General features: G+C 41.3%; 1 protein-coding gene across 1 annotated transcript in view; it reads right to left on the reverse strand.

Annotated features, from left to right (window-relative positions):
- plxna1b (plexin A1b) overlaps positions 1-25354 on the reverse strand; it is a 182495-nt gene that overhangs the window by 111437 nt on the left and 45704 nt on the right. Inside the window, exon 3 of the mRNA XM_085456200.1 lies at positions 21190-21372. Coding sequence (XP_085312326.1) covers positions 21190-21372 — 183 coding nt within the window. The remainder of the gene's footprint in view (positions 1-21189; positions 21373-25354) is intronic.

Consider the following 25354-nt stretch of genomic DNA (forward strand, 5'->3'; position numbering starts at 1 on the left):
AAACATGACTTTGTCAAATTCTTCGCATCACAATCAGATGTCTTATATCCACTGGCAATTCTTTCCTCTCTTTCCAACTTTCCATGTTGAGCCATTTCCAGTCTGGTGACAGGTGGTCACAGCTCATTTAAGACCCTAGCTTATGAAATTAAGCTAACTGGAATCACAGGAGTACTCTGCTGTGGTAACAGGTTTTTTAAAGCTATCACATGTGTATTTACTTTTGTTGTGATTTCTTTGGCTGTTTCAACTTTGGGTTCTTTTGCACTTTAAATATATTCTCTGATTTGTAGCTTTGTTGGTCCTATAGAAATGCCATTTGATATTTAAGTAATACTTATGAGTACAGTCACTTCTGTAATATAATACAAGTATTATGTACAAACACAAAAACACAAGCCAGCAAGCAGGCTCAGATACACTCCAGGCATGCCATAGCAGCAGTGCTTGAGCAGCTGGTGCGACCAGGTGGAAGACAGATGCCCCGCCTCTGGTTTGGCCTATAGCCATGGTAACAAAATGGGGCCTGACCAATGGCTGCAGTCTCTCAGGAGAAGGTTGGGAGGGGTTTGGTTGACACCCAAAGCTATCCAGATGATATGGCCCACCCACGTTCAACCACATTGCTGCCAAATTATGACAATTTAGAAGCTGTAAATGACTTGCTGTATCCTTCTGTGGGTGCCTAATTTCATCCAGGGCTGGGCTACAGTCATACAATTACAACGAACAGATTTGGCAACATTTATAAACACAGGGGCAGTACTAAGCAAACAAGAAACTTATTGTCTGACAACTTTGTTCTTGTTCATCAGTCTTTTGTTTCAAAATGTTTGTTTCCCACATGAAGAAAACTGAGTTTATGTGATTTACAGCACCCAAAACCAGAGCTACAATATTATCTTCAAAGGCCTGAACTTAAAGCAGTCACACAGGGTCAAAGAACAAAACAGACAGAAGGGCAGTGATGAAAACAGAGGATAAAAGGAGGAATGATAAATGAGGAAAAGAGAAGAAAGTTCAAGAGAAATTTAGTGAGAGCGCTTCTGATACCAATGGTTACTGGCTGTCATTTACTAACACATTATCTGTGTATGACTGTGCTGCTCTGTTTCAATGAGGTGCACAAACCAAGGCAAACACAGAGAGAAAGAAACAGAAGAATGGATCTAAAGCTGTGGTTAGCAAGAGGAAGAAAGCGGAAGGACATACGAAAGTCAGAGTTTAACAAAATTATATAAAGTGTGAAAGAGCTGATGATGAGACACTGGTGATTGGTCACTTTAAACCAACAACAGAGATGCAAAACGATCCGAGCAGTGACAAAGACTAATCTAAATTCAGCTCTCTTCTTTTTGCCTCCTGGCAGCTTTGACCAGAATTCCAAACCTTTAACCTGCATGGAGTGGAGTTTATTTACTCAAGGACATCCTTTACCTCTATTCAGGCAGGGGGATGTTTTATTAGTGTTCCATGTTCCATCTGTTCTAAACTTTGCTGGTAGTACAACAGGTATATTTAAAAGTGCTTGAATGTTCATCTTCTGTACCTACTTGTACAGGGTTGCAAGAGAGCCAAGTGCAACCAAACAGTGACATCAACGGACTGTATGCCACTGATTGGGCAGGGAGCAAACTCACTGGATGAGTCATGGGAACGACCTCTTCAAAAGAATCAAACTCACCAGTTTTTTAAACCTGGGAATGAGGGACGAGGTGCAGGCGTTTTTATAAATGGTGGCTTGGTGGTTGTGTTGTGTTGCAAACAAATGACTTCACGGGACTCCCTGCGCACATTGAGGTGGGACTCAATTATAATAGAAACAACCAAAACAGAGTAGAGTCAAGTTGAGTATGTGCTGGTGGAAAAGAGGCATAAGGGAACAAGCATGTGTCATGTTTTAACCAAATACAGTGAAATTGAGGATTTTCATTCAGTTTGCTGATTCTTACGACATTTCCCTGCAGGCTCTCACTTGTTAGTGGGCTAAGAAACTGTTTGGCAATCACGCTAATTTTAGTTTAATTACAGAATTTAGTAGTGTGGTAAAAGCCCAAACCCCAGGCTGTGGTTACATGCAGCACTTCCTTTTCCTCATCCAAATCAACAGTTCAAACAGAAATACATGCAGACACTGAATTACACAACTCAATTCCATGTCCATATGTATGTATATCTATATCTATCTATCTATATCATCATCTGTGTACACAATCTAAATATAACTCCGTTGACTTAAACAGGGGGTAAATCTTATTCAGCTTGTGATGGTGAAATTCCAACACACACACACACACACACACACACACACACACACACACACACACACTGCTGGCACTGTAACAACACTGTTGGACTTAAGTTTAACACTTGATGTAATGGCTTAGGCAACAGGATACTGTAGTACACTATCAGCATCTGAAGAAACACCTCCAGCGCCCGTGTTTGTTTTTATGCGTTTCCCTGACAGAGCAGAGTCCGACATGTGTTACTGGACATTAAATCACCACTCCCTGCCTTCTTCCTCTTCACTTTGCTTTCCAACAGCTCTCTCCCATTTCCTTCTGCAGGACAGTTTGAATAAAATCAAGACAAAGAGCAGAGGAAAGTGAAGAGTGTGAATTAAAATGTAATGCTCTGACAAAAAAAAGGTTAAGTTAGCGAGAAGGCTGCCCTGGGAGCAAAACAGGCGAGAGGAGAAGAAAGCACAGCAAAGTTTCCAGACAGTCAGCTGAGTGCACTGGACTGTCACAAGACTGCTTTTTATAGAAGTACTCTTTATTGTGTCGTACTCTCCAACACACACACACACACACACACACACACACGCACACACACACACACACGCGCACACACACACACACACACACACGCATATCTTATCCTTTTCCTTTCTCCAAGTGCACCCCACACAGAGAGGACGTGTGTATGAGAGGAGGAAGTTGTTCATATAGAAAGAGGAAATCCTTCATCCTAGATTTCTCACATAAGTAAAACCACAAACACGTGAACAGACAATTGCACAGGCAATCAAAGAGATCAGCCCTGCCCGGAGTTGCTGTTATTTATATAGCAACACACAACCCGATGACACCATTCCAGCTGTACTAACTTGAGTTGAAGCCAAAGAAATTAAATGTCCACTCTCTCACACAGTTTATGGCAAATTGATGTGATTAGATTAACTCAAAATCGAAGCGAATTACAGTGAAAGTGAGGCGCTAATATAGCAACCAATCAGCTGTTTACACTCAAACACACAACTATATGTACAAAGAGCATCCAAAAACCCAATATGTAACTCAACATGGGCGGCTCTTATGCAAGTTAATTGAATTCATTAATTTCTTCTTCTTCTAACCCTTTCTCTCCTTTTCAAAACTACAAAAACACAACAGACGCTAACAATTTCCTCAAAGGGTAACCAGACATTGCTATTAGCTCATTAAGAAGGAGCCCACATGCTCCACTCAAAAGTAGAAAAATTCACATCCCAACAGACCTAGACATGCATACACAGAGAAAACACACACGCGCGCACGCATACATACACCATTAAGCAGCAGCATGGGTGCTCAGCAGGATTTAGAGGACAATTAAAGAGCTCAATTAAACCTATATTCTTACTTTGAGAAATACACATGTTACAGATGGTGTGGCATGCTCTCTTTGCGTTTAAAAACACACTTTGGTGCTTTCCTCCTGGGAAAAATCGCAGGAGGGATGTAGAGAAAGGAGGGAGAGATTTGATGTAAATACGTCTAATGGTTCTGTGTTGAGATAAGTGCCTGATGAAAATGTATCCCACATCCTTGAAATGCAATACTGCTGATACTGATATGATATTACACGTTTTCACAAGGCAATTCACTTCTATGGCTGGAAACCCCTTAATGTTTGTTCACTCGGTGATTATAGCTGGAGATAAAGTGTTTGTGTTTTTCCACAGAGACATTCACAAGCTTGTTTTCCCCCCTTTCATGTATCGTTTCCTCTTTCGGGCCATATTTACAGGTCTGCCTTTGAAAACTGTGCCCATTCGCTAGGCGTGCTTGCATACCCCCTTCCACCTCTTCACACCATTTCCAGTAAAACCAAATATCACAGTCCCATTGTCTTCCTATCCTGCATCCTCCATCCAGGGCCAAGTCTGTTAAGTTAGCCAGCGCAGGAATCTGCTGTTCGTACGTGTGTACTTGTGAGCTCACAAATTTAGAATACACAATACCTTCCTGTTCATAGAAGTCAAAAGACACAATCTCACGCACAGAAACGCACGCGTGTGCAGGAGGCAGATGGTCCAACCTGTAGGTTTTCCACGGCCCATTTGTGGAAGGGCAATGCTTCACTATCCGCCCTAACCGACTGCATGCACACACACAAAAATACACACTCACTCACACATGCAGAGAGGGCAATAAATCCAAACCAGCACAATACAACCCCCGCAACGGACATGGCAGAAGCAATAGCTAATGCCAGAGAAAACATTTCCAAGAGTTCATCTGGAGGTAAACTTGATTCCTGCTCACAGAAGGGCATGCGATGCAGTTCTTCAACAAAGGAGCAACTTGGCAGCATAGTAAAGACTTTATTTTGGCCAATCAAACTGACAACCTCTCCAAATTTAATTGTTAAGACAAGTAATTAAATCTGCCAGGATCATTTAAACCTCAGCTTTTCCCTAACGGTTAAATGTATCATTATTTATGTTTCATTATTAAGCACTGCTTCTGTAACATTCATGAAGTTATAGAAGTTTACAATGAACTTTGCTCTTTATCAGAGTATTTAGCACTTGTACCCTCTTGTGGTTGTAGCTACAGACCCACATTTTTAAGGGTGAGCTTACATCTTTTTAGCTGTTTAAAATTTTCAATCACTTCTATTCAGTGACTTTAATGCTGTATAAAAAGCTAAAATCCATGTCTCATTTTCAAAGGCCTGAAAATCATCACAAAGTCTGCGCTAGAGCTGGGCGATAGAACGATAACGATATGTATCGCGATATAACTTTTACTCGATAGAGAAATTAAACTATCGCGATAGACCTCGCCGCTCTTGTCCTCTTAAAAAAAAAAAAAAAAAAAAAAAAAAAAAAAAGGTCAGCCAATCCAAATTAAGTAGCGCAGAGCCGAACCAATCACAGCCGCAGCGTCACGTCGCGTGACTTGTTACGTACAGCACAAGTGCCAAGCCGCACGTGTGTTTGTTTGGGAAGCAGCCAGCGGGTAATGGAGGAAATGAGTGTGCCGACTAGAAAAATCAACCGAGCGTGACCGAAGAGAAAACAGATGATGGTTCCAATGCCGGAGAGATTGTCGAACGGAAGAGCCATAGAAGCTCCGTAGTGTGAAGGTATTTCGGCTATTTCAAGTCTGACAAAAAACAGAGTAGCATGCACTGTAAATTGTGCCGAAAGCAAGTCTGGAAATACAATAAACTGGTGCATGCGTCACACTGTGCGCCACGTTATTGTTTCGGTGAAATGAATTTCTACAATACTGTTAATTCTACTCTCTGCAGTGTTTAAATGCTTACATATACACACAGTTACTGTCCCTCCACACATAAGACTCGGGTCTGCTTCTATGCCCCAGCTTTGTTTACTTTTTCCCACCGAGGCTTCTAGACTTCTGATTGGCCGACATTTCGGCACGGTTAGGAATCTAGCGCCACCTGCTGCTTTGGCATGTTCATAGCAGCGTTTTCCTTCATTTCTGCCTTTATGTGTGGACGGGATTATTTTTTAAAACGAAAACGGAAAATCTCAGTTTTCAAAAATACCCGTGTACGTGTGGACGTAGCCTCAGTGTCTGACTGGAAGCGCTAATTCGTCATTCGGCTTTTGTCAGACTAAAGTAACTGTTAAAACTGTTTGAAAAGCTAAGCTATACAACAAGGAGAGATTGAGAATTTCCTTTTAGTTCTCAGTTTATTTGATATTGACAAAAGTTAGTCAGTTTTGTCTGTTCTTCTGTAAAACAAACTAAGATTTATTTTTAGAATTAATATTTTGTTTCTAAGTGGAATTGACAATTTAGTCTGTTTCGTTTGTTCTATTTTGAAACTTAAACGCTTTAGCGGCTGCCTTTTGTGTAGTTTGCAATATTTGCCTTTATTTATCTGAAAAAGTCTCATGTTCCTTAAGTACATCTACCCTGTTGAACTTATTATGGGAAATAAATATTTAAATAAAAACAAGCTGCTGATTATTTCACATTTTACTTGTGAGCAACGGCACAATTAAATCTTACAAATATAGTTATTTGGCTTATATCGTGATAGATATCGTTATCGCCTGAAATGAAAAAAACATATCGTGATATGAAAAAATCTCATATCGCCCAGCTCTAGTCTGCGCTGTTTATAAAACAGAGCCATCGATGCAGCACAACTGATTCTTGTCCTTTGTATTAGGTCACACGTTAATTAACAGTTCAAGCTTGTGTAATGTTTACTGTTCATAAGACAAACTCAACCAGTAAAATAAAAGTAGGACCAGAGTGTTGTCCTGTGGATTATTGCTACACATGCATTGTTAAAAACTGAAAGCCTTATATCTCGTGGGAGTCAATGATTCACAAATCCCAGGCTTGTGGTCAAAAACTGTCCAAGTAAGAAGCTCTGACAAACATCAGATGGTATTTGCAAATTTAACAATATCTCCCTCTAACCAAAAATAAATCTTCCACTCAGTTTTTTTCTTTCTAAAATGATGGTCACACTAACAGCTAACTGATCGTTTGTAGCAGTTTATTGGTGCGATCTCAGAGATGTAGCCTCAATTTTCACCATCACCTTGCTTTATAAACATGCTTTTATTTTCGGTCTCTAGCCTTCCTAAAATCTTAACCCCGGTCTGCAGCCCACTGCGGCCTGAGAGAAATAGCGATGAACACACACACTCTCATCCAGACGTTCACATTTTCATGCACGCAGGCACATGTGGAGCAATTTGCATTTTCACACCCACAAATGCAAGTGCAAGAACTGTGACACACACACGCACAAGCGAACATATACACAGAGAGAGAGTGCTAACTCAGAGCTCAAGTTGAGAAGTCCCAGTGGGAAAAGCCACTTTCCGGAACATTTTACCCAATTTGCATTGCTCCTGGCTCAATCGCTCTCTCTGAGGAGATGACTTGGGAATTGAGAACAAGTCAGAAAGAGAATGTGTGTGTGTGTGAGTGAGTAAACGTATGTATCTTCTCCAAGTGTAGGGAGGAGAAAAAACAAAAATCGGTGTGTCAGTAAAGTCAGCACAAGAGAAATATGCATTTAAGTGCAAAAGAAAAAGCTTGTTTGGGCATTTTAAACACTGAATACCCACTTGTTCAACTATTTCTTTCATCTACCTAAGCACTCAGTTAGTCAATACTCTATTTATTTCAAACTCTATTAACTGAAGTATGCAGGTCAGGTCTGACTGCTAATGAAATTGGCTCTATATAACTGTGCTTCAATGAGAGCGTGTACATGACAAGTGTTTTATACACAGCATTTACAGACTTCACTGGATGTGAATCAAAAGTCTATAACCAAGTACACCACCTCATGTTTTGGTCAACACCTAAGCTTTCATAACATGAGGATATGGCCTTTTGTGGCTTGTAGTCTACTGGGGACCCTGCATTTCTAAATCTGTTCCTCACAAACAGCCTGAGAGGGAGATGCAGGAGCAATGCCTTAGAGACGTGATGCAATGAGGAGTCAGAGATGCAAGCAATCAGTCTGATTAAGAGTGTGTGTTTTGTGTGTGAGCGTTGCCTCTCCTCACATCTCCTCTCTCTTTTGTTCCAGTTGTAATCCCTCACTTGCCTGTGAGGTCTGACATCATGTTATCTGGTTAGGTATACAAGGTAAAGAGAGGTTCAAAATAAACATGTCTACTTGAAGAATAAGATGACAATGAGGTACAAATTATTTATAAAATGAGAACTGTTGAACTCCTGCAGCTGTGTGTTGCCAAATTCCACTGAAAGAGGAGTAAAAAGCAGGGATTTAGACACATTTCTGCCACTTTCACGCTCTGTGAATAGTAAACTTTCAGCAAATGACCAACATTTTTAAAATCAATCCACATTACTGTGTACAATACCTCTCACCAGGTCTTTACTTTCTGACCCTGGAGGTCGCTAACAATTACAATGCTACTTTTTATCAGAAGGAACGATCGAAAGCTAATTTCCCTTAAAGCCTGTCTCTTAACTCTAATCACCCGGAGGGACAAACAATAGCCAGGAGCTCTGAAGTCCAACCTTCTCCCAGATTAACTCACCTCAGGACCCTTCCAATAACTCTAAGTGGCTTTGTCTCATTAATGCACTATTTGGTTCTTAGTAATAGCAGTTTTAAACTATTTTCCACCAATTGCAACAGCGTGGCTTTCTAAGTTCCTCAAACAAGCTTGTGAGTCCGTTGGTCTGTTTGTAATCTTGCAAAATGTTTATGCATGGAGGTAAATCAAGTTTTCTTAATTTAATAACATTAAAGCTGTGCATACATTTACAGAACTGTAACACCGAGTTGGGATTAGAATAAAGGTCTAAATAAAGGGTGATGAAAGCAGTGGGCCCAACAGGTCCATGGCCCCTTTACCACTGACAGGCCCTATCACACAACTCAATTTTGGTGTATTTATAACTTCCCTTATTAAATACGAAGTATAATAATGGGTGTAGTCTGAGAATTCACTTGCATCTGGTGCGATCTCATTCGTGTTAGGCAGTGATTAAAGGAGCAGGAAGTCTGAGCCAGTTAACAGCCATACCAAGCCAAGTGGGATGGTAATACACCATTAATGTTGTTGTGTGTCTGGGTACCGTTTAAAGTTTAATTACAAAATATCCCTAAGTACTATTCTACAACAAAACACAGTTGCCTTTTAAACAACAAGGTATACAAAGAAATGTGTATGTCAACCTTAGTGTGACAGTCGGTGAAGGATCTGTGTAATAAACATATTGTAACCTACAGCATTGATGTCAAATCATACTGTGAGCTTCCTTCACACACACATGCACAGCATTGCAGAAATTTCCAAAGGTGAGTAGGGTACAATTGCAGCTGTGCCCGTTACTGAACATGAACTTTATCTGGCTTCTCTCTGTCTTTCCAACACACTTTATTCCCACCGGCAGTCTTGACCCTCTTGCCTCCTCTTCACTCCACTGCATTACTAAATGCAGCCATTTTGGCTCCCCTAGGGCCCATGATAGAGCTTTGGTCGCCTCCTGGCCACATTAATACCACTAGGAGTGTAATGAAACTATGGATTTTCCATCGGAGCTCTGACACTAACTGCCTGTTTGCTGTGCATCCACTCTGTGCTATGCTGTTCTCCACTGTACATGTACAGAGGAGAGATTTCCCCAACAACAATAGCTCGTTGTTGTTTTTTCTTTCTGGAAATTGTTTTTCAACTGGATGGCATTATACTAAAAGTCAAATGAGTTACTGGCAAGCTTTTAACAGATGTTAAAAGAACTTTGTGTAAGATGTATTTTTACAGCAAAATTTTAAAAATAATAATAAAAAAAGAAAAACCTTGTAGTTGTAAGCAGATGTACTATCAAAGCAATGAAGTGTAGAATGAATCCTGTCCACAGCCACTGTGTAGTGCATGAATGAACACATACACACACACACCTGAAGCCAGACTGAACGTGCAGAAGGAGTTAATGTGTGTGTGTGTGTGTGTGTGTGTGTGTGTTGCCTCTGCAATTTTATTTCTCCCTCGCACATCCCTCTCTCTCTCTCCTTACACACACAAATGCACACAGGGGTAAACATGACCTACAAGCCCACTTATTTCCAACCCCAGCTGAAACTGCATTCCCACTGTTGTGGTGCACAACTCTAACATTCAGCAACATTGCAGCAACCCAGTTTCAGTGTTGTGGCTGCGTTGAAATCCCATGGCTGAATCACAAACATCAATGCTCCCTGTGACTCTCTCTCTCTCATCGTTCTTCTTCCTCACTATTGCCAACCGTGGCTGCCCTGACTACTGTTGCCATGGCAACCGAGGAGCAGGCCCAGCGCTGAGGGATTTGGAGACAAGTTGGAGTAAAGACCTCTATGTTATTGGAGCCTTATTATTGGGTGTGCACTTGTGTGACTGTGCTTATTGTTGTATGCTCAAAATGCTCTGATATCTTCTGTACGATAATAAAACGGGGCTCTCGTGGGACCACGAAAGCCATAGCCTGCCACTGCAAAGCAGGATAAATATCAACTAAGGAGCATGGAAAGCTAAACAACACAGTACACGTGTATTAGTCCATCACTGATTTAACTGCAAAAGAGCAGTTAAAGAGAATATAGCTAACCAAAGAAGTCTGTGTACCCACAATCTCTGTCCCTTCCCTCTCTTAAACACCCCGTGTACTGGCCATATCAATTCCAAGGTTATCAGTAATCCAATAGGTTTCCCTGGAAGCAGGCGGTTTTCCAGAGACACAGTCAATATCCTGAAAGTAGAAACATCCGGAAGGGATTCCTACCAAGTGTTCGTTCTTTCTCACTTTCTCAGTGACAAGACTACCTTTCTGTACTTTTCTCTCTCTCTCTCTCCCCCCGCTTCTTTTTTATCTTGAGAACAAATTTTTCATTGACATTCAAAGATCAGTGCATACCGTGACATGCAAACGTTTTGAGACAAACACCAGCACCCACATATACACAGGAAAGCAGAGAAGATCTACAGACAGGAAAACACTCTTCAGTGCCACACGGCAAAAACTGTCAACCATTCCTTTAAAGCACACACATGCAGACACACAGCAAGGTTAAAGTGAGAGGTTGTGGTGTTATTTCTGGGCCACTGGTTCACTGCCAGTGACCCATAAATAAGACAGCACATGGCTCCTATGGATATTACTGCATAGCTGGGAGTCCTCTGGCTATAGCTAGAAGTGGATACGGACTCCTGATGATCCATTTAGGATGGGTTTGCACAGACTGAAGCTCAGCTCTTTACTGATGACAAACAATTGAGTCTATATAGGAACTCAAAGATAACTACTTTAAACCATAAACTTTATATAAAAGATGGTGTTGTCATGGTGGCTATGCCCAAGTGGTTAGTGAAGTGCAGCATTTCAGCGGTTGCCCTGTTGTTGTGGTCAATCCAGATGTTACAGGCAAGGGATGAATCTGCCTGAGAAACTCAGCTGTCAAATCATGAAGTAGCTTTAATAGTTCCTATTTGGCAGACTGGGGAGCTACAATCATGTTTTACATACAGTCTATGGTCCACGTGATCTTTCGCTCATTTACAGTAGAAAAAGGCAAGAAAACTGCCCATTAAATATTTACACAATGCTTTTTCCTACGAACCTCTGTTGCTAGAGTACTTTCAGAGTGTGATGCATGTCTTTGTACATATGGGGGCTTATGCTCATGGTTCCTTCCTGTTTTTCCAATTGTGTGTGCATCTGTGCCTGCCTTCATTAAAGACTGAATGTGTACAATGTGTGTGTGTGTGTGTGTGTGTGTGTGTGTGTGTGTGTGTGTGTGTGTGTGTGTGTGTGTGTGTGTGTGTGTGTGTGTGTGTGTGTGTGTGCTCTCTGAGGACCCCGCTTGCGGTACTTTAATTAGCCTAATCCAACAGCAACACATGGATGGAGGAGCATAGTAGGAGAGGGATGTGAGGGTGGTTGGAGGGCGTGGGGTGGCAGACAGAACAAAATCTCTCTCCCTCTCCATACCATTTGTTACTCCCCCTCCAAAGAACACAACATGCACACACCTCCATCTTGGCTCTTGGCAGTGCAGTTGCTGGCCAGGCCATTGTAAAATCCACAGGGAGGGGGAAACAGTCTTTGAAACGGCCACATGGGCTGCTGGAGGCCAGCTATACCATTCCCAGGGAGACAGCATTCAAACCATAGCCACGCTAAATGACCAATTAAATATAATAGCGAGGGCTTAATTGGTGTTAGCCAATTTAGAATGACACTGTGCAATTAATGTTATAGAGAAGATATAGAGACGACTGTTGGGAGTGTCTGTGTGCATTGGTATGCTAATTCAGCAACCCAAACCAGTCTTTGTGTCTAAGACCATTTTAGCAAGAAAGGGGATAGATGGAATTGTGCAAGAAAGGAGGGCGGCAGGGGGTGTAAAGAAGGTAGATGAAGTGAGATAAGTTGGGAGGAGAAAAAGAATGACTGCTGGGGGAGAGTGGGTGGGGAGCAAGGGAGAGAGTGAAAGAGGGGGGAGTGAACAAAATTAAAAGAAAAAAAAAACAAAAACAAGATGCACAAACAAATGCTAGCCTTGGGAATAGATGCAATCAGCTCAGTCAGTCAGCTAATGACCAATTCCATGGAGAAAAGTGAGACGGAGAAAGACCGATAGTGTGAGTGAAGCAAAGACAGAGAACAGAAGGACTAAATGGAAAGGACAAGAAGTGCAAGAGGAACAAGAGAAACATGGAAAAGAGAGACTAATTAATCAGGTTGAAACATTTGAATTTAATAAATGGATAGATAAATTACCAAAAGGAGACAATTGCATAATTTGGATATGGGATTAAAATGGGGAATATAAGGACATAAAGTGCCTCACTATTTTTAAAGACTTAGCTGGCGGAAATGTTAAGTCACAAGGTCAGCTACACCAGTAACAGGGCTTTTTTTCTAGCTCCAGTAATACTAATAAGAAGACCCTAGATAAAGTGGAACAAGAGTTGGTCCTGAAACTGAAATAAGTTCACTTTAGCCAGCTGTTACTCTAAGAGACTGGGCAGAGGGCATAAGACCAGTGTGGGGAATTGGCTTTCCGCTTGGCTATCACATACTCTTACGCTAACAGGATTACCCACAGGGTGAGTGCAGTATGGCCAGAAGTGGTCATGAGGCGAGTGGTCTGAAAGCAGGCAGGCTTGGGGCAAGATACAAAGCCAGCTAACACTGTGACAAGGTTTCAGGCTCAAGCTATTACCCCTGGGGGGGGGGCACAGGACAGAGGGGTAATTAGTTAGACAGCGGGAGATGCCATCATGCTGTGTGAGAAGGATAAACGCAGGGAGCTGTTGTATTTGGACTTGTTTTTGTTCGTGTATCTCAAAAGTATTTTGAAGTGTGTGCATTTTAAAAAAAACAAAAAAAACACAGAGAGACCCAGTCTGAATTTCATGGCCTTGAAGTGCTACTAAAGCCTACAACGTCCATTTGATGTCACACACTTCAGAAAAAGACATTCACAAATTACAGTAACAGAATATGCAGTCACCTCATACAACACTGTATGCAAATATACGCAGGTGAGTGTGAATGCAAATGTGTGTTTGTTTCCCTACTCACAAATGTTAATCATCTTAACGTCACTAAACCACAGGAACTAATCAAAAACAATCTATTAAGAATCTATTAGCTTTGCAACGTGTAATCTGATAAGCCTGCTACAGTTGTTTCCCATAGGAGGCTGCGTGCACGAGTGTGCGAGTGTGTGCACGGCAGTGCCGTTTGCATTCTTCACAGTAGATTAGCCAATTTGATAGTAACTCACATATTTACACTCATCATTTGGTGTAATGGAGATGGAAAAGAATCCTTGTATTATCTTTTTTTTTATTATTATTATTTTTTTCTCAGAGAAGCATCAAAGTGCTGTGCCTGCTTCCATTATGTGTCCTACTTCTGTGTCAGGGTATCCGTCCGTAAACAGTTGCTGATTTCTTCCATTTAATGGCTAAGAGGTTAAGCTTCCACATGTGGCTGTAATGGGCTTGTGGTGAGCTGTGTAGCGAGTTGAAGACAGTCTCTTTTAAAACCAGGAACATACATACTGTGAGCTGCTGAGTTTAATTGGAAAGGAATGAGCGTATGAGACACTGTGTGACTGTGACTGTATGAGAGATATAGCCTCCAAAGGTAATCTTTGCCTGCTGTGTCACTCATGACCAAACCTCCGGACACTGTGCTGTCCCAGTGTGTTTCCAAGTTGGTATATACCTGCATGAATGGGCTCATTTTACCTTTCAGTATGAGCTATGATATTCCCTCTAGTGCGTGTGTGTGTGTGCGTGCGCGTGTGTGACCTGTCAGAAATAATGACACCATGAGTCCTGGCATTGTGCCATCCACCAGGTGTGCTCTTGGCTGTATCAGCTGCCATAGACAGAGCTCTGCTATAATTCTATGGAACTGATGCCTTAAAGAAAATCATTATTTGCTGGAAAAAATACACTAAGCGCATCAACAGTATATTGTGATTTTCACTATTGTACAGTAAAACTGAGTGCAATTTTAAAAAGTGCATGTAACTTTCACACACACATATCATATGGAGAGCAGGGACTCTTTGATGTTCCACCCCGAGATGCCTAATGGAGATGACCTAGAAACAGGCTGGCCTCGTCCTCACTTGGATCATGTGAGCATCCCAGCTTGCATCCAGACTCTTCTAATCTTCCCTTAAAAATGGATTCTAGTGTGGTGCATTTATAATTCATCTCCCTTGCTCTCTCTTTTCATTCTGTATCCCTTTCTCTTGGCTTTTCCCCACTCTCATCTACTCCCCACTTTGGCTCATTAACCCCTGGTAGTAGTGAATTGTGGAGAGAACGCAGAGGTAGTGAATGAGTGCTGTGCAGTGCAGTCACACACAGTTGAACTGAGCTAAAATGCATTAGCGCTCGAGATTATCAAGGACTGAACCGTTCTCATTTGTGGCATTAGCCTACACAGAAGCCCACTGTAACTTATCTTGCTCTTTAAAAATGATTAGCTTTAAACATTTATTGTAGCTTTGGTTAAAGGACTAGATTGGTGCCAAGATTAAGACACATTTGTTAAGGTTTTGAGAGTGAACTATCAAGTCATATCGCCTCTTAATGTCACCATAGCTTGTTAGGAAGGTAGGAAATATGGCTCGTTATGGCATATGAAGCTCTTGCAGGAAAAAGGTGCAGAATTAGACCCCTGGTTTAATGAGACTGGATGGAATCATGCATGTGTAAAGGATGGTATGGCATTAAATCTTTTAAGAAGACCCCTCATTACTGTCTACCCTTACAATCTAAGTGCTACAACCTATTTTCTGGAGTGGGAAAGAGCATGTATGTGTGTGCGTGGGCATACGCAAACTTTATACATGCAAACTTCCTGTATACATGTACACTTGTACATATATTTATTTGCATTCGGAGTGCATATGCGCACACTCCTCACTTTAATGAGAGAAAATGATTAGAGAGAAATAGCGATCACTGCCATTTCATCTCAACACATACAAACGCTCAGCTATTATCAGGGAGGGGAATCTTTGATCACAGAAGGAGATAGAAAGAGAATATGTGAGCAGCAGATGAAACAGAGAAAACGAGGCAGAGAACAGAAGCAAAGAGGCAAAGTGAGGAAGCAGTGGATGATCCTGTTACTCACTGTGCTTGTTACACTAGTCAGAGTTGAGGGTTATGGATGAGTTTTAGACATTGTTAGAGCTTATATTATCCAACAATCTATATGGTTGCTGCTCATACAATGAGCAAAAGCAGAGATAGCAGAAGTGAACAAACCCTGTATATTCACAGTGTGAATCTACAATGACACCCTCCAAAGGCTCGAGTGTGTGCAGACGTGTGCGAGAGTGCATTCACGGAGAGATGCAGAATGCTATTGTAGGATGAATATAGTCATATGCAAGGATAACCTACATATGAGAGAAAGACTCAGGCAGGCAATGAACAGAGACAACTGATATCCATTTGCTTGAGCGACAATCACACAAACACAGACACATTAGCTTAAGCTTGGAGATTTAGATTGTCAAACATATTTCATTGTCCACTGCCTGCGTCGGTATAAGTAAGACCTTATAATGGTCATTACATTACTTTAATAATATGCATATAGTTCAAGTTTCACTCCCCAAAAAACAAAAAACAACAATAAAATCACCATCTGTGGTCCTCTGAGCACTGTATTAGCCACGGTTAGAATAACAAAGGCAAAATTCATTTGAGGTTACGTGCTAAATGAGTGGTCCTACGGCATATTCCTGGCTCGTCTCACACATTTGTGGCTCAACTGGGCTATTTGGGAAAACACCATTTTACTGTGCTGACAGCACAGAGGGAACAAATTGTAGCAGAAAATGATACATTTAGCTGTTAATATGAGAACATTATGATTAGATTGGAAGACTGATGGCACGCTGGGAGAGAACTAAATTAGGTGGAAAAACTTGGTGTTAAATACAAAGTGCAAGTTATCCGTTTTGTCTAGGGAACTTGATCATAACTCCACAGCCTCTGCCATATCAAATCTCTTTCACAATCAGCTACATTTCCATTTCCTCCGTCGCTTTCTCATCCGCCTCGTGCGTTTGTGTGACCCCATGCAGTTGGGTGAACTAATGACCGAGGGCCACCAAGAGCCCGCACAAAGCTGGCCTCTGTGCTCATGCCCGGGCCAAACAACTCGTGGCTTGGGAGGCTGAGCCAAATGATGACACAAACCACAGAAGTCTCTCACTCACACACACACACACACACACACACACACACACACACACACACACACACACACACACACACACACAAAGTCTATGTACCATATTTTCAGACTGTAATTTTCTGCACATTCTCAATTAAAAGACGACGACACAAATAGAGAATCAGTAAAAGACAGATGTTTATTTCATCATTCCTCCCTGACAAGCAACTACTTTATTTTCAGAATGTGTGTTTTTATTTTATTTATTTTATTTATATATAATTGTTTTTTACTATTTGGGCACTGTCTGCAAAGAGAAGGCTGGAACAACAATTTAAATGCAAAGCACTAAAAACAGCCTCACACACACAAACACATACACACACAGGGGAGTTGGACAGGGCAGCATTATGCACCAGTAGAATAACAATCATCAGTCAATTAGGCCATGACATGGTCTCTTGACGGTGACACCGGCAGCCCCAGTGGAATACATCAGTGACTTCACACAGCAATATACACATACAAATGACAAACTGTCACTTCTTATTAATCCCTGAAATGCTGTCTCACTGGTGTAGTTACGGCTTAAACCTCATTTCTGCAGTATTATCTTTACTATGATGAAACATTTTTTTGTTATTTTCAATAGGTTAGAAAAATAAAGATGCAAGCTTTAGATCATTAGATCGCTTTTGGGGATAATCTTTAACACCAAAGCTGGAGCAAGTTTTATGTTACAGTTACTTGTGTGGGTTAAGTTTTTCTTAAAATTTGACAGTGAGAAATATTATTTAGAACATTTGCTGAGGTAATTTTAGACAAAGCTCAAACTGAAGATGAGACTCAAAGACTTAAAATCTGTAATTCATAAACCTAACTGTGGCTTCATGAGGCCTGCTGTGTGTACAACAGCAACAACATGTGAAATCCCATCTGCCACTTAATGTTTAGATTGCAGCTGCTTAGCTGACGCAGTCATCCACTTAGCTTTTACAATGTGCTGCAGGGTGACAGAACAAATACTCGGTCATGTTCGCTTTCAAATACACCTCAACGGATCCTGTACTGATTAGCTAATGAAAACACTTACTAGGTGTAGGGTCAAACATGTTATTTTTTGGCTCCAAGACATGCTCTCAAACCATCATCCACTGCACTCTCTGCTTTGAATATCCATCAGTTTTCTTCCACATATCCAATTCGGGGTCACAGGGGAGCTGGAACCTTTGCCAGCTGCTTTTCAGCAGTGGGGTACACCCTGGACAGGTCAGAGGATTTTCAAAAAATGATTTCTCATATTCAAAGGATTTTTAAAATGCTATGTTGAAGTTTGTTACATCTATAAACCTATGTGTTTCATGTAGTAACATGTAGTGTAAGGCCTTATTTGTCCCATTCACTATGTTATTCTTATGCTGGTCGTTTACGCTCGTCTTATATTGTCTTCTAACTTCTGTCAGAAACTGCGGGGAAGCTCAATTGATGCACTGATGAATGGTCATTGAACGGCACCCACACACCTGAGCCTGGCATGGACACAATGGGGGACACATCGAGCACTTGGGGCTCGTACCACCTGGCACACTGGCCCTATATACACAGCAGATGGCTCGCGCTGGCCTCTGATGGAGGGTGCAGCTGAGGAATCCTAACCTGCGTTTGAGTGTTCGTGTGTGTGCAGCACCAAAAGCAGACAATAGGTACTAGATTGTCAAGTGCAATCCTCCCTTCTTCTCTCATCTCCCCAGACCACCTATTGAGATGGTGCATATGTGTGCAAGCGTATGTGTGAGTGTGTCATGGTTGATGCCCATTTATTGTCACTGCTCAACGGGGCCTGAAAGCACAGAAGTGGCTGAGAGAATCACTCAGACTTTTATCATTATAAATGTGTTGGCTAAACAAACCACAGCAGCTTTGTTACAATGCTTCTTCAGACAGAAAGGCATAAAAGAGGAGTGAATAAGGTCCACTATGTAAACTAGAATAAAGCTGACAAAGACACAGGGACCGATGGCAGGCAGAGCCAAGCACCCAGACATAATCACATCGTCAAAGAATCAGAGCTTTTAATCCTAAAAATTAAGTGCAGCAGATAGCCGGTCAACAGTTGTGCCCTTGACCACAGCAGTATCCAGATGACCAATGAAATTAGTTAATCAGAGGGCATCACCTCTCTTCATCGCTTCCTTCCCCCTTCTTCTTCCGCTAACCTCCTATATCTCCTTCATCTTACCATCTTCCTTCCTGATTCTCTCTCTCTAATGTCTGTGTCCCATCAAACCATTACTCATTAGTAAAAGCTTCTCCTGCGAGTGTGTGAGAGACTACAGAGCACAGAGGGACTTCATTAGTGCTTAAAACATGTTGTTTATGCTACTGTCTTGTTGCTCTGGAAAACCTTGAACATTATAGTTAGTTAAAAATAGACTGAGTGCAGATATAACAGATTATCAAAGCACTTCACGTCTAGCCAATAAAGACGTGAACAAAAAGTTATTTAAGGTAAAGTGATGTTCCTTAAACCTCAAAACTCTCCCAGGAGATTAATGTGGATCCATTTGGCAAACATTAGTTGGTTATATTTAAGATTATTGCAACAGTCACTGCCAGATTTGTTGTTTTTCGGATTTGCCAATCATACCTTTCCATGTCTCTTAAAACGCACCTGAAAAGCACACATGCAAGCTGTCTCCTTAAGGCAAATTCATCCAGCCAACCAATACTCTCCTTATTTCTGCCCCTCTTTCCCTTCATCGCCCTCAGGCAGAGCTATATAAACAACATTCAACACTAATGCTCTCCTGAGGAAGGTGTAAGAACAGGAACATACTCAGTAATTCCTTCATGGCCTGCATGGACTCCCACTCGTCCACACAAACTTTAACACTCGCCCTGAAACAGACGGTGCTTTTACTGAAAGGATAATGACACAAATAAAAATCAGTTACAGAAACACTGACGCACACAATCAGAGGACCCAACAATCTGTTATCACACACTATTAATTCAGTTGCTCTTTTTCCATTTTTTTTTCTTCATCTGCCTCTTTATGGCTGCTGTCTGAGTGAGTGAGTGAGTGAGTGAGTGTGCGCGTGTGCATGTCTGTGCATGCTCCAACGTCAGGTTTTAGATATTGTTCCTTCACAGCAAACTGAATCCTTTCCAAGACCAGATTATTTTAGTTGTTTTTGGGTTTGACTGAAACACAAGGCAGCCAAAAGAACCGCGGGCTCCTTGGCTCTGCTGTTGCGCACACGCACACACATGATGGCGCGCACACACATGAAAACGACTTATCTCAAAACCTACTGCAGCAGTCTCTTCCCCAGGTGATGCTCCAAACACACGTATATACCTCAGTCAGAGTGCATAACACCACACAAGAAAAGACATGTGAGAACAGCTAAATAAATAAAGGGACTGTTGCCGAGCTAAGTGAATGGGTGTCACTTTGACAAATGCACGGCACTGAATCTTAGTCGACACTGTATTGTTTGCCGTCTCATGCACTCTCATAAACACAAACACATGCGTGCACACACGAACCCATGCCATCGCAAGCGCGATGCATTATTATGCACACTGTGAGTGACAAACACACAAGCATTGCGTGAATACATAAACTCGTATTAAAAGTGCACAAACACACAGGCTGATTATACATTCATAATATTGAATGGATGACAGGTCTTGAGCAGTGTGGAGAGAAATGGGGTGAATTCTAATGAGATACCATTTACCCCGAGAGCTCTGTCCTCCATAGTCTGGATACACACACACGCGCGCACACGCAAAGGAACAATTGCTGAGATTGAACACAACACTGTTACACAAAAAGGACCATAATTGCGGAAAATTTTACATATATCTAACATACAATCACAAAAGGTCAGCTATATCAGTTTAATCAGGCACAGAGGTTTGTCCATTTGTTACATGACCGCACATCATTAATCATTCCTCTACAGAAAAGGGTGCAACAGCCGCATAAGTGCGATGACATAAACCCTAACTTGCTTTGAATCCACAAAGAAATTGACCCAAAGAAAGGGACAATAGTTTCATCAAGAAATGCACTTTAGATTTTCTTCTTCCCCACCAATGCATCCATCACCACTTTATCCCTGTCCAAAGCTCTATCCACCTCAGCCCTGCACAGCTGACCTGAACAGAAAAGCCATTCACCAGTCATAGCTGTTGGATTGATTGAAGGTGAGCTCTTAAAAGACCGTACGTGGCATTGGGACAAAGCAGTTACGTTTTATGCCTGACGTGACAAACATGACAATCAATGAAAGAGTAGGCGCAGACTTGCTTTAAATTGCTTGTTAAATGAAGAGGTTTTAAAGAGACACTCGGATGTCCTGCTGGAAATAGCCACCAGCAAGAAAAATGGTGATGACTGCATTTAGTATAAAAAAAAGCATCAGCAAAGTGCCTTATGCAAATCTACAACGATTAGGCCGCCAGTACACAGCTTATGAACTGACAAGCATCACTGGGCAAAACGCTGGTAACCATTCACAAGTAAAAAGATATTTGCCAGAAAGTTGCTTCCTTTTAACTGGATAATAAATAAACGACAAAAATCTAAATGCCTTTTTGGCTTACACACAATTTCCCTTCAACTTCATATTCCATCCAGTTCAAATGGAAAAGAAATACCAGCATCGATAGAAAAAAATAAAACAAAAATTTTAAAAAGACCACACACACACACCAACAATCCTACCTTCTTCAGTTTCCCATTGCGTGAGCCAACAAACGCCACAGTGTTGCCACGGTAGTCATACGCTGCCACTGAAGTCATGCCATCATCCTTATCGATGAAGAGAGGAATCCCCTCGATGGTGCTGGTTCCCCCCAGAGGCTGGTTGAAGTCCTGACCACAGAAGTTATCGTCGATCTGAAGTGGCTAGAGACAGGAGGGAAAGGCAACGAAATGAATCAGACAAAATAAAAGCACTCAAAATTCTATTCTGATCTAAAGCAGATTGTTCAGCAGAAAACAAATTAATGTAGGTTGTGATGTTTGGGGTGATTGTGTGAATGTTTTTCTGTCTGACAAGAGAATTCTTTAGATTTGTTGTGCTTTTAAAGTGGTATTTACAACAAGAAATGGAAAAGTATCTCATTTCAAAACAATAAATAGATTCCGTTTAATCATGAATTCATATAAGGACACATTCTAAAAATGCTACAAATTAGCTTTTATATTCAAAGAAATGCCTTTTTTAAATTCTAAACTAATGTGGTCTCATACTATGGAAGCCGCATGTGAAGCACCTATTCTGAGAATTCCTCAAATGCCCTTAAAAACAATTCGTAAAAGCAGCTAAGCTGCCTAAAAGTCAACTTGCTGCACGTTTCCATATTCAGTGAGAATGGCCAACATATTTGATTGTTGATTGATTATTGAAATTGAGGTTATTCACTCACACTCACACACTGCTGTCTTTAAAGCACAATCCCACCATGCAAACCCCCTTTTATTCCACAGTGTTCGGTCATGGTGGTGACACGGCAGTAATGATGGTGACTATGTGACAATATCTGGAACATTCCAGTGTCACGAGGGGTCTATCACCCCAGGCAATCCACTGACCCATATGATGCTTTAACCAGTCATGACATACAAACACAGTCAGGGTATAATCCATGAAGCAGGGTTAAAATGCCACAGCCAATAAATGCTTTACTTCATGTGCACATTTTTGTACACAGTTTCAGGATATCAATCAGGTATCACTGTGGTTAAGTATTAATACATTAATCTGATGGATAACATTTAGTGACTGTTGTTTCTAGTTTCCCACGCTAGAAAAGTGACCAATGTTTCCTTATTTCATCACTATCAACATCTTTTCCCCCCCCCCAACTTCTGATCAGATGAAAACTAGCCTGAAAACCACTTAAACTCTGGGAAACTGAAAGCTATATTTTCTACATTGTTGTACATCCAAACAATAAGTGATTAATTAAACCAAACCAATAACTGTCACGGCCAATCAAAGTAATTCTCTAGTGCAAAATAAATGTTTAAAAAAAAAAAAAAAAAAAAAAAGGTTGTCTGAAGTAGTGCTGGGCATCAGGTGACTTGTCACCATGTTTTTGCTGCTGATGAGATGAAGTTGGTAAGATAGGCTGACACCATCTAAGAGCTCAGACTTTTCTCAGCCTCAATGTGGAACTTTAAGAGAAGCTTAACACTTGTTATCCTGTTAAAAATAATTACACTGTCAAGTTCCAGACGTACAGGACTGATAACATTAATATGGGAGCTACACAGCAAAGGTTATCACTTGTTATGAGCCCGGCCACTAGCCGCTACCACAGTGATAACAGTTGGCTAATATTACTATTGGATTATTGCTAATAGAGTTAAACGGTATGCTGTGTGCTGGCCAGGTTAACATTTATGATAACTGTTTAAAACTTAAATATTTCTCAAACTGGAGCCTGACTCACTTCTTTAAGTTCCTAAGTGTCTGTTAGTGTCAAGAACGTCAACTACTTCAGCTGCTAGTGTGCCTGGCTGTCTGCAGCAGATATGTGTGAAGTTGTGTGTTCACTGAAGGAGGCAAAGCCAGCACTAGGCCTGCACAATAAATCGAAAATTTATTGTCATTGCGATATCAGCCTGCGCGATGGGCCCATCGCAAAAGACGACGTAAAGTGCGATAATTGGGTACCTTAAAATGTTTACACACGTGCTTTAAAGAATTTACCAATCAAAGAAACCCCTTTACACATTTGACCAGTCGAATAGAGCCCTTCACGGCATTAACCAATCAAATGGATTAGAGGCCCGCCTCCTACGCAGGTGGGGAGCGAACAACGCTGCAGCAACGAGTCAGAGTTGTAAAGGTTGAGAGCGAGACGCATGACGAGAACGCTACTGACTATGAACTCGTGCCTAAAAAATAAAATAAAAAAAAAATAGTACCTCGCTTATTTGGAGGTATTTTGGATTTGATAAAGACGACGTTCTCCAAACACAGGTACTCTGCAAAACTTGCCGAACACTCGTGGCAACCACCAGAGGAAACACGACTAATCTCCACCATCATCTTCAATACAACCACAGAGAACTGTTTGAAGAGTTCCAGAAAGACAGGGGTAGCTAAACAAAGGTTGCTAATGTTAAGACAAAGAGCGCAGCAGTCCAACAGCCGTCTCTGTATCAGAGTTTTTCAAGTGGAACTCCTTATGAGAAAACGTCAAAGCGCTACAAAGAAATGACAGAGGCCATTACACATTTTTTAACAATGCCTATAAATACAGTTAGCAGAGAGGGCTTCACCAGTCTGATACATAAAGTGGACCGGAGATACCCATCCCCTCACGAAACTACTTTTCCCATGTCGCCATTCCACAAATGTATGAAACATGCCGGAAGACCGTCATGTTTGAACTGAGCCAAGCTGAAAACTACGCAAGCACTACAGTAAAGTTTCCTCTCCAGTTTTGACTTGCATCATAACTACTTGGTGAGTGGTAAAATGATGAACAACTGCATTGAGATAATTTGCAGTATAATTTAAGTTATGTTTATTTAAAACTAATTCTAGAGACCAGGAAGGATGTCTTTCAGAATTCAAGCCTCAATGTTTTTTTATGGGGGCAATGTTTCAATGTTAAAGTGCACTTTGTTGTTACACTGCTAATACAGCAGCTTTCATTAAATAAAACTGTTGCAGTAAAGCGGAAATTATGTATTCATTTTTTGTTTTTATTTTGCTATTTATTTTATCGCAAGTCACATCGTTATCGCAGTATTGATCACAGTTATCGCACATCGCAGGTTTTCCTAATATCGTGCAGCCCTAGCCAGCATTGTTAGCATCGTTGCTGTAGAAATTGATTATCACCTCAGACAGTAATTTTTAGCAATGATTAGTGTATGAGTATCAATTTTCTTTGACAACGCCAATCAAAAAAAGTCCACTTTGGATGCTGTTATTAACAGAGAATAAATGTTTGTGCATCTGCGACTTAACCACAGCCGGCAAACGTGTAAGTTGCTGTATTCACACACATACACATACATAGGGAGCGTGTAAATGGCGGTGTAATCCATAGTCTTATCACTACATCATCTGATTGATCCGCACAGGAGAAAAGATAACACCCACTCCCTCCTGATCTGCTTAAATTGCCTGCAGCTCGGCACAAGTCAATAAAACGTTATTCTGCCTTTTTCTTCCTTCTCACTCTTTTTCTGTCTCCTCCTAGCCACTACAGTAACTTAGCAAACATCAATATTCCCTCCCTGTCCTTTTCTACTTCTGTACCTTCTCTTTTCATCCACCCCTTCTCTCTCCATTTCTCACAAAGTCACCAACTCCAGCCCTCTGTCCATCACACATCTGCCCACTTAGACCAAGTCCTCCGAGAGGTGGTAGGACAATCAACTCGAGACAACAAAGTGCTTGCCCCTTCTTACTCCCCATTTTTTTTGCCCTAACGTGTCACAGGGTAGAAGGAAACAAATAAAGGGGTCAGTTTAATGGGGGTTTCTGTGTGTATGGCAGTGTGTGCATTTAACGAAGTGAGAGCTAGAAGCAAACGCAACCATTACCTGAAACAACTTTCTTTAGTAACCACTGATGGCTAGAAGGCACTTTCATCCCTCACAACAAAGGCGACTGACAGACAAACATATAAGCACCCATGCGCACACAATAAACCGAGACATTCTTTCAACCTGAGCAAGCAGATGTGGTTACAAGCAACAAAATAATTCCTCATACACATCATATGACAAAAACTAGGGCCAACCATTTTAAACCATGTAGTCATGTGAAAGAAGTGCATGCGTCTTCAGTAGCGTTTCCACACAAACAACCACACACACACAAAATCCCAAGATGTACAAGCCTAAGAGGCAGGACCTA

The sequence above is a fragment of the Copadichromis virginalis genome, linkage group LG5, assembly GCF_057382275.1.
Source record: "Copadichromis virginalis isolate Kocher_CV1m ecotype Utaka linkage group LG5, C_Virginalis_male_GT1.1, whole genome shotgun sequence".
Lineage (NCBI taxonomy): Eukaryota > Metazoa > Chordata > Actinopteri > Cichliformes > Cichlidae > Copadichromis > Copadichromis virginalis.